General features: G+C 42.9%; 1 protein-coding gene across 1 annotated transcript; it reads left to right on the top strand.

The window, feature by feature from the left end:
- The first annotated feature begins 5,691 nt into the window (after positions 1 to 5,691).
- On the top strand, positions 5,692 to 9,383 carry LOC118900040 (thioredoxin interacting protein). The gene is made up of 8 exons (XM_036862196.1): positions 5,692 to 6,244; positions 6,773 to 6,842; positions 6,949 to 7,096; positions 7,313 to 7,415; positions 7,549 to 7,805; positions 7,907 to 8,063; positions 8,177 to 8,328; positions 8,461 to 9,383. Exons 1-8 carry the CDS (start codon positions 5,995 to 5,997, stop codon positions 8,494 to 8,496), a joined length of 1,173 nt encoding a protein of 390 aa, XP_036718091.1. The 5' UTR covers positions 5,692 to 5,994; the 3' UTR covers positions 8,497 to 9,383.
- Positions 9,384 to 10,138: the final 755 nt, after the last annotated feature.

The raw sequence follows: 10,138 nt of genomic DNA, 5'->3' as shown, positions 1-10,138 counted from the left end.
TAGGAATTCATTACCTAGGAGAGAAAAGAAACTTTACATGTAAGTTCCATATGAGAAATATAAACAATGTGGAATGGAGTATTCAAAGAGAATGAAATCCTATATGGTTACAAGGTGAGAGATGAGGGGATTTGGGAATCAGGAAAGGTTTCATACAGGAAAAGTCATGTGGCTGTCTACTGAAGAGTGGGTAGGATTTCAAAAAGTAGAGATGGGGAGGAAAGTCAGGCATTCCAGGTAGAGAGAAAAGCATAAACAAATGCAGAGAACGATATATTAGAGGAATACTGAGTACTCAGGTTTGGCTGATGTGTAGGGTACACTTCTGAGGAAGTAGAGAGAAATGAGACTGGAAAGTTCGGTTTAGGTCAATTTGTGAAGGCTTTAAATACCAGGTCGAAGCATTTGAATTTGATTCAGTAAGCAGTGGGTTTTGGAGCATCACAGGAACAGATAGGAACTCAATTGTGTTAGATTAATCTAGTCATGGTCTATAGATTATAGCAGAAAGATCAGCTAAAAGCTATTAAAATAATCTAGGCAAAAGTAACAAGGACATGAACCAGAGTGATGGCAGTGGAGTAAGAAATAAGAAATTCTGGGCTTCCCTGGTGGCGCAGTGGTTGAGAATCTGCCTGCCAATGCAGGGGACACGGGTTCGAGCCCTGGTCTGGGAAGATCCCACATGCCGCGGAGCAACTGGGCCCGTGAGCCACAACTACTGAGCCTGAGCGTCTGGAGCCTCTGCTCCGCAACAAGAGAGGCCGCGATAGTGACAGGCCCGCGCACCGCGATGAAGAGTGGCCCCCACTCTCCGCAACTGGAGAAAGCCCTCACACAGAAACGAAGACCCAACACAGCCAAAAATAAACATAATAAATAAATAATAAATAAAAGTTAAAAAAAAAAAAAAGAAATAAGAAATTCTAGAAACACTGGAAAGATGGCCTCTTCAGAATTTGGCAGTTGATTGAACGTGGGGAATGTCAGAGAGGAAGGAATTGAAGGCAATTTCGGGACTTTATGCCTTGATAACCAGGGGAATATATAATGGTCCCATTAAAAGAAACAAGGGTAAGAACTGAGGTTGAGCACGGGGGAAGATTATGAGCTCCACACTAGACAAGTTGAATTTGAGATGCCAACTGGAAATCTCAAGATGGGCTAGAGGTTTCCTTGAGTGATGTACAGATGGACAAACTGAACAGCAAAGCTTGAAGACAGAAAAGGAGAGGGCCAAGGAGAAAAGCTTTTGGGGGGGGCGGGGGCAGAGAAAAAAGGAATTGCTAGCAAGGGAGAAGAAGGATAAAATCCAAAAGTCAAGATGAACGTTTAAATTTAAAAAGATGGCAGTTTTCAAATTATATAGGAGTCAAGGGAAATAAGGCCTAAAAAACTACTCTGGTTTCCTCTGGAAAACTTTAAGAAAACCATTTCAGTGATAGCAGAAGCCAGACTACAAAGGGACAAGTTTAGCCAACAGAGAAAGCTGGTATAATTTACTCTCTTAAGAAATTTGACAGTAAAGGAAAGAAAACATATGGGTGATAGCATGAGAGGGGGAAAAATTTTTTTTTATATAATAAGGCAACTTTAAGAAATATCTTAAATGAGTCTGCAGTAGTTCTGAACAAATTAATTTACCTCCTCTCCCCATCTTTCCCTGAAGTTGGACAACTTCTACATCTCCATTCCTTCTTCAACATAGTAGAAAAATAGACCCCAATAAACATGAAATGTGGGCTTCCAGATGAGGGTTTTTTTTAAATTGAGGTAAAATTGCCATACAACATTATATTAGTTTCAAGTGTACAACATAATGATTGGATATTTGACTATGTTGCAAAATGATCACTACAATAAGTCTAGTTAACATCTGTCACTATATATAGTTACAGAATTTTTTTCTCGTGATGAGAACTTTTAAGATGTACCCTCTTAGCAACTTGCACATATGCAATACAGTATTATTAACTATGGTTGCCATGCTGTACATTACATCCCCATGACTTATTTATGACTAGAAGTTTATACCTTTTGACTCCCTTCACCCATTTCGCCCCCCCCCAACCCCTGGCAACCACCAATCTGTTCTGATGAAGTATTTTTTGATAATTAAAGCTAACCTGAAAAACAAGAACCCTTACAAAGCAAACTAGAGATAAGACTCTAGATTAAGTATTAAGAATCTTGGGTTTGGAGAGTGGCTCCACCAGTTACTAGCTGTATGTCCTAGGGTAAGTCACTTAACTAAAATAAGGGAATACGTCTTTTTAAAAAAAGACTGCTAGAGTCCCCTTTAACTCTAACATTTTATGAGTCTTGCTCTGAATCCTTCACAGTGAAGATCAAACAGGATACCATGTGTTAAAGCACTGAGAGGCAGGACAACACATTAGAAAGGGTACATATAGACAGATCTGGGTTCAACATCTTGCTCTATTTACAAAATCTGTGACTGCAGGCAAATTACTTAACCCTTTGAGCCTGACTTCATCAACCCTGAGTCACAGGGTTATTGTGAGAATTAAATGAAATAATCTACCCTTAAAGCCCTTCTGGAACAAGATGACAGATAAACCTATAAATAAAATATTATTGAGGTAATTATGTAAAGGAACTGGTCCATTATAGGTGCTCAATAAATAGCCAAAAAGTCACTTTGAACTCTAAGTTCTGTTATCTATGACTTGGAGGCATACGCAAAGTTGATCAGTCTCAAATGCCACACTCCCTTTATTTGTCTCTAAAATAATATTCCCTAGAGGAGAATGGAAAAGATAAGAGTAAAAGGGAAGTTTACCGAGTGGAGATGACAGTAACAATTAAAAGGAAAAAAGAGGGGTTATTAGGAAACTTGAGTCTTTAGAGTCCTAAATGTTTATCACACCAGAGGTTAAAGAAAAGAGAAATGCAACCAGCTCCTTGTCTCTGATTGGCAGTTGAGCACTGAGGGCACTTCTCTTCATGAACGCTTGGGCTTTACTCAACCACCTCCTGTAAAGCAAACAACAATCACCACTTGGTTTCCTATTGGCACTGAGATTGAAGAGGGTGGGGAAGGAGCAGGTAAAGATGATCTAATTTGCAAAACTGGACTTAGCCCTCCTTTGCTGTTCCTTACTGGACCTGCCCTTTTTCTCTCTTGCACCCCACAAGTGTTTGTACTCTGTTTTCAGGACAGCAGTTTACAAGATTTTTTCTTCTTTGGCACAGGAACTGAGAAAGAAGAATCAGAAGGCACATTTTCATCAGAATACCAGGTTATAAGGTGAAAGGTTGTAAACAACTTTGCCAGGGGGACTCCATTTCAGAACATGCTTTGGCTACAGGCCTGGTAGGCAGCAGCTGCTGCCAAAGTGAAATAGGTTTTTGGCATTTAAGGGAACCCAGTCATAGCACAGCGCAAACAAGTGGTCTGTACCGAGTTTTGAACAGGAAAGAAAGAAGAAACTGGAGCCCAAGAGAGGAACTTAGAGCAAAAGGGAATGGTATTAAGGTTTTTTTAAAAGTCAGTAGTTCACAGATGTGCCCAAATAAATATCAGCATTCCCTTTTCTCTAAGAGGTCCCAAATCAACACCACCCTGGTCTATTACACTCACCTCTCCTCTCAGTCCCTCAAAATTTATGTAGTTACACATCACACACTGTTTAACAATATTGATTCATGTATTTCTTTGTAAACATTTTGATATTTCATATTTATGTACACTTTCATATGTATCAAACTAAAAATTCTCAGAAGCTACAATTCAAAATTTTAAAATTACTTTAATGAGAGTCCCACCTTCCCTGCTCCAGATAACTCAATCAACTCAATCAATACTGTTGACCGACTGAAAATAACTCAGGCCTTATTGGTTAACTTTCTTGAACACGGTGCCGCCTCAAACCCACACACCCTAAGGATCAACATGTTCCCCTTTTTGTTCCTGGGGGTTGGTGCTGTGTGTGTGTGTGTGCTTTCCAGTAGTCTTGATGCCTGATTTTTGAGCTTGCTTAATGGTGGGGTTGAGTTGTAACTTGTTAGCCTTAGAGTGTCAACCTAGTTAGGGTGTGTGAGGAAGGAAAAAGGATCTTTCACAGAAATGAATAGCCGTCTTTTTGCTGAGAGGGTAGCATTTCTGGATATTCTAATGCTTCTTATTTACTTCCCCATCTCAATCTTCGGGACATTGTCTTTCTCTTTCCAGCACAAGAAATGAGGTCATCTCCTGATTCCCTAACAAATGGGAGGGAATCAGGAATCAAAGACAAGGGAGAAGAATCCCTGTATCTCTGCACACAAGTTTTTCTTATTGCATTTATGAAAAATTTCTCAGGAGTCGGTTCCTAAGGCACCTCATGGCCAGCTAAGGAAAAGCCCATCTGACAGAGAGCCAAACGACAACACAGGATGAAGAGTCAAGGCTTCTTTTAGCATGAATACATAGTGTGCTAGTGATCCTTCTGTCTTCTCTTCCCTTTCTCAGCAATTTCTAAACAGCTTAGGGAAAAAAACAAAACACAACAAAAAACGAGAAGCTTTTCAAAGACAGGGGAATTCTTCCTTCAAACAGGAATACGGCCATCTTTCCTCGGACACTTTGGTTACAAACAAGAGAACTTTCTTGCTTTTAACTAATTTGAAGGCTGTGAGGAATGCAGGCAGCAGATTTAGGGATGTACCTTTGATTTCGTAAGTTGGAGAGGGGACGAAGACAAGAAAGAGTTAAAGTAACTGGGTGGGGGGAATGAAAAGAGTGAAGCACCCTTTTTTTTTTTTTCCTTTCCTGGAGAAGCAGGGAGTGAGAGATAATCAGAGCCTAAAAAACACACTTTACTAAACAGGTAGTGAGGTAACTGGCGGAACATAAAGTGTTCCCCAACTTTTCAGTTAGGGACTGAAGAGATGAGGGGATAAGCAAGAGGATGTGGACACGCCCGCACTGTTTCCGGTCCCGAGAACAGAGTGGAGGGCGCATGGGCTGAGGCACACAGCCCCGAGCCCGGGGGCTAGAAAGGGAGGGAGAAGGCCGATCAGTCCCACATACTCGCTTTCCTGAGAGCGCTGAAGAGAGGTTAAAATTTTGTGACAAGCTCTCTTTTCCTTCCCGCACAGCAGGTTTTTTTGGGGGGTGGGGTGGGGTGTTGTTTGTTGGTTTTTAAGAGGTGCGGGGCAACAGAAGGACAAAGGAGATGTTCCTGAACAGTAACAGCGGCACTCCCTGTCCTCCGCCCCGATCCTAAATTATTCTGGAGCTCTGGGATTGTTTTTCACACGACTTGCGATTTGTGAGTCGGAAATAAACAGTTGCCTCTAAATTAATTGCATTGGCTGAGGCTAGGCACGAAATTCCCTCATAAGCACATTTTCCTTTTACCTCAAAACATCGCTGGCACCCCAAAAGTATCCTTCGAAGGACTCTGGCCTCGGATAAAGTTTAGGGGCAGCGAAGCCTCCCTTCCTTTGGGCCCAAGGGAAGCCGCCCCACAACCCCTCCACCCACTCCTCCTGGCCCTGCAGCGATGCACAACAACTATTTTCCCAGCCAGGAGCACACTGTGTCCACGCGCTGCTGCGACCTCACTGATTGGTCGGGCTCCTGGTAAACAAGGAACGGGCAGCCAATGGGAGGGCTGTGCACGAGGGCAGCACGAGCCTCCAGGCCAGCGCTCGCGTGGCCCTGCCTGCCGGGCTACTATATAGAGCAGTTTCCGGCTCTTACTTGTAACTCTCTTTTCGTCTCCTCGGGCGGTGTGCTTTTAGCTTTTCCGCAGAGATCCGGGGCTCTCTTCCAGCTGTTGGAGGAAAAAGAGAAAAGAAAGGGTTTATTTTTCTTTTGAAGTCCCTTGGCCTAAGCAGCAGCTTACAATTTTTGTGGACATCTTATCGAAAATTTAGTAGAGGATAGAAGAGTGAAATAATTTTAACTTATTGCTAAGGGTCCTTTGATTTGGGGTTCTGTTTTTCCTCCCTCGTTTTTAACTCTGAAGCCAACCCAGCCCGATTATGGTGATGTTCAAGAAGATCAAGTCTTTCGAGGTGGTCTTTAACGACCCCGAAAAGGTGTACGGCAGTGGGGAGAAGGTGGCTGGCCGGGTGATAGTGGAGGTGTGTGAAGTCACTGGAGTCAAAGCTGTCAGGATCCTGGCTTGCGGAGTGGCCAAAGTCCTGTGGATGCAGGGATCCCAACAGTGCAAACAGACACTGAACTACCTGCGCTACGAAGACACGCTTCTCCTGGACGACCAGCCAACAGGTGAGTGACCCAGCTGTTTGCTGGAAGGTGAAAGCTGATTCGAGAAGAGAATTGAAAACGAATAAATGGAGCCTACAGTATAGATTCTAAGTTGCTCAGGTTGTGTGGTTTGCATTTTGTGTGGCTTCCTTATCTTTTTTATTTTTAATTTGCAAACTCCTCCCTCCCCCCACCCCCCACCCGAAAAAGGGTGATGTGTGCAGTTTCTTATGGTGCTGTGTTCTGTAGGTGATCCTGAGGGATGTTTCCTTAGCTATTGAAAGATTTTCTGTGTACATAACTTGTTTATTCTGTTTGCTTCCTGTTTGAGATGATAGTAGCTTAACTGTCCTGGTTGAGCCTTTGAGCACTGCAGGGCTTTGCAACTTTTTGGCCCAACGAAATGCATCAGAATCTCTCGTTTAAGAACATAAGGGATGAAAGTGGGGGTTCTACAATACTCTTGTATGCTGCCCAAGAATTCCATACCGCACAGATGCATTTTAAGTGTAACAAACCTAATGGCTACTCGCTTTTCTCTCCCTTCAGGTGAGAATGAGGTGATCATGAGACCTGGAAACAAATATGAATACAAGTTTGGCTTTGAGCTTCCTCAGGGGTATGTATCAGCTAAATGCATCTGTGGACTTATCTTCCCCTCCTTTGATCACTTACTCTTCTTGGAGAGCATTTTTAAATTAATTGTTTCTTTTTTCTTGATAAAGGCCTCTGGGAACATCTTTCAAAGGAAAATATGGGTGTGTAGACTACTGGGTGAAGGCTTTTCTTGATCGCCCCAGCCACCCAACTCAGGAGACAAAGAAAAACTTTGAAGTGATGGATCTAGTGGATGTCAATACCCCTGATTTACTGGTGAGGTTCATTTTAAGATTCTATTCTTCTGGGTTTCAGGGATAATAAGTCAAGTGTCTAGGGCATTAGAGTGAAGCCCCTCAGGGAATCAAGTCCTAAGTCATCAAGGTGGGAGGGAAAGCTGCCTATTCTAAATAAGCAGTGGAAAGGAAAGAGAAGCAGAGAAAGGATCTCTAGAAATTCTCAAAACACGTTTTTCTCCTCCATTCTACATAGGCACCTGTGTCTGCTAAAAAGGAGAAGAAAGTTTCCTGCATGTTTATTCCTGATGGGCGGGTGTCCGTCTCTGCCCGAATAGACAGAAAAGGATTCTGTGAAGGTAAGGATCTAGTGCTTAAAATGGGAGACTATTAAAACAGGAACTGTGGGTTTGGGGGTGAGGGCAGGAGACAGGGACAGATGAAAAGTCATCAACTGTACTAAGCATCAGTTTTCATCTTTCTCATTGCTAGGTGATGAGATTAACATCCATGCTGACTTTGAGAATACAAGTTCCCGCATCGTGGTCCCCAAAGCTGCCATTGTAGCCCGCCACACTTACCTTGCCAATGGCCAAACTAAGATGCTGACGCAGAAGTTGTCATCGGTCAGAGGCAATCATATTATCTCAGGAACTTGCGCATCATGGCGTGGCAAGAGCCTTCGGGTGCAGAAGATCAGACCTTCTATCTTGGGCTGCAACATCCTTCGAGTTGAATACTCCTTATTGGTGAGTGGTTGGGGCTGCAGAGAGAAATTGTTCATCTGTCAGAACAATAGTGGTGTTTTCTCCAGATCTCCAGTCTAACAAACTGCCGTCTCCTTTTCTAGATCTATGTTAGCGTCCCTGGCTCCAAGAAAGTCATTCTTGACCTGCCCCTGGTAATTGGCAGCAGGTCAGGCCTCAGTAGCCGGACATCCAGCATGGCCAGCCGAACCAGTTCTGAGATGAGTTGGGTGGATCTAAACATCCCCGATACCCCAGAAGGTGAGCTAGACCTAATGTCTGTTCTTCCTTTCTGGCGTGCTTGGGTTTGTAAAATTGGTGACGGTCAAGCATTCCTTGGCCAGGCTTCTTATCCCCATACTTTCTCTCTCTAGCCCCTCCTTGCTATATGGATATCATTCCTGAAGATCACCGATTGGAGAGCCCCACTACTCCTCTGCTAGATGACACAGATGGTTCTCAAGACAGCCCTATTTTTATGTATGCTCCTGAGTTCAAGTTCATGCCACCACCTACTTACACTGAGGTGAGAATTGTCATTTTACCACTACATTTGCCCTAAGCCTACTATAGGAAGTTGACTTGGAGGGATTGCTAAACTGGGTTGTTCTTTTAGTTCTCACCCAAACTAAAATGTTCTTTTCTTTCTTCCTCCCAGGTGGATCCCTGCATCCTCAACAACAACGTGCAGTGAGCATGTGGAAGAAAAGAAGCAGCTGTACCTACTTGTTTCTTTTCATCTCTCTTCCCGGACTCATACTTTTTTAGAGACTCAGTAGTCTCTACAGTGGGGTACCGGTCCACCCCAGCCTCTGACTCTCCAGTGTAGGAGGTGATCAGCATGCAATCTCCTGGGCTTTAATGGGTGCGCACTCGTCCTCAGCCAGTCAGATGTGATACGGGGTATTTTGCTGGATGGGTTTAAAAACATACTAGAAAAATTCAGGCCAATCCCATTTTCTTAAATCTCTTTGAAAATTGAGGCATTTTCAGTACTTTTGAATAAGGGGTAGAAATGGCCTCCTGGCATGGTCTTCCCAGTGTTTCATGGAGGGGATGATAGATTGTTATAACAAGAGACCTTGAACCTCTGCCATGTAGAGGAGAGCCAATTTAGCAAACTAGGAAAATGAAAAGGAAAAAAATCACGGCCAAAACTTTGTGAAAAGGATGTTCTTAAAATCGTTGTTCCCCTTTGTTTGTACACTTACAGAAAAAAAAAAAAAAGCCCTCCAGAGCTGATTTGGTTTGGACTTTGGAGTGAGCTTCCCATGTGGATTAAAGGGAAGAAGCTCAAAGGTTGTCTTTGTTCAGAAAGTACTTTAATCAGGTGTAAAGCGGTAGTAACTGTGCCCCACCAAAGGTCTTAAAAGCCATTTTTAGAGCCTATTGCACTGTGTTCTCCTGTTGGCAAACATTTTCATGTGGGAGAATGTGTTTTTCTTTTCATGTGACTCCTTGGAATTGATTCTGAGGTGATTTTCTTAGCACTTTAGTTTGTGTCAAATTTGGGATATTTTTCCTTTCTCAAGTGTAAGCTAAAACTGGTCTACTATGTCTCTAGGGGTAAGCACAATGACACACACTAAGAAAGTGTTACTGCTTTTGAGACTTTGTCCCAGTGTACAGAATTCTGCAATTCTGACACTCTAATTATATGAGAAGGGTTGCTGCTATCAGCCTTGCCCACTGTGACTTCTCCAAACCCAAGGAGGAACTCTAGATCAAAATGCCCCAACACTGTGATCAGAGCATCCAGATGTTGCCATGAGAAACTAGAGGGCAGGTCTTCACAGAAGCTGTGCGGGCTCCATTCCTGCCCAGTGTTAGGAGACAGGGATGTTGACAGCCCCTCTCGCACTGCAGCCTCTAGCACTTGCTCAGTCTCCCTCAGCCTTAGCACTTTGTTCACTGTCCTGTGTCAGAGCACTGAGCTCTATCTTCCCTTTCCTGAGAAAGTATGTGGGCTGAGGTGGTTTCATTTTTTTGTTGTTTTTTAACTGTATATCTTTTTGTATGACAAAAACTATATTTTGTACTTAACCAGATATATTTTTTCACCCCAGGTGGGGGTATTCTTTGTAAAAAATAAATAAATAAAATAAAGTTTTTTTTAATGGCAAAAAAGTTTGTTTTCTTGTCTCTGAGATGGTGTTGAAGAAGTTATTAGAAAGAAAATGTGCCCAAAGGAGCTTTCCCCCTACTTCACAATTCACATTGTTGAAAACCCTGTAGAGAAACCATTTCCTACGGACCGTAATGAATATAGTCAGAATGCGGGTTGGTGGGGTGAAGAGGGAAGGAATTTGAGCTACACTGTCTTTTGTCCAATTCAC

The sequence above is a fragment of the Balaenoptera musculus genome, chromosome 1 (assembly GCF_009873245.2).
Source record: "Balaenoptera musculus isolate JJ_BM4_2016_0621 chromosome 1, mBalMus1.pri.v3, whole genome shotgun sequence".
NCBI classification, from domain to species: domain Eukaryota; kingdom Metazoa; phylum Chordata; class Mammalia; order Artiodactyla; family Balaenopteridae; genus Balaenoptera; species Balaenoptera musculus.
The sequence above is the reverse complement of the archived record's forward strand: the minus strand, read 5'-3'. Positions and strand labels throughout refer to the sequence as shown.

Excerpts from the sequence above, each read along its gene's own strand:
- LOC118900040 (XM_036862196.1), top strand. The coding sequence starts at position 5,995 with ATGGTGATGTTCAAGAAGATCAAGTCTTTCGAGGTGGTCTTTAACGAC. Across the intron at positions 7,097-7,312 it reads TCAATACCCCTGATTTACTG|GCACCTGTGTCTGCTAAAAA; the intron begins GTGAGGTTCATT and ends CATTCTACATAG. Across the intron at positions 8,329-8,460 it reads CACCACCTACTTACACTGAG|GTGGATCCCTGCATCCTCAA; the intron begins GTGAGAATTGTC and ends TCTTCCTCCCAG.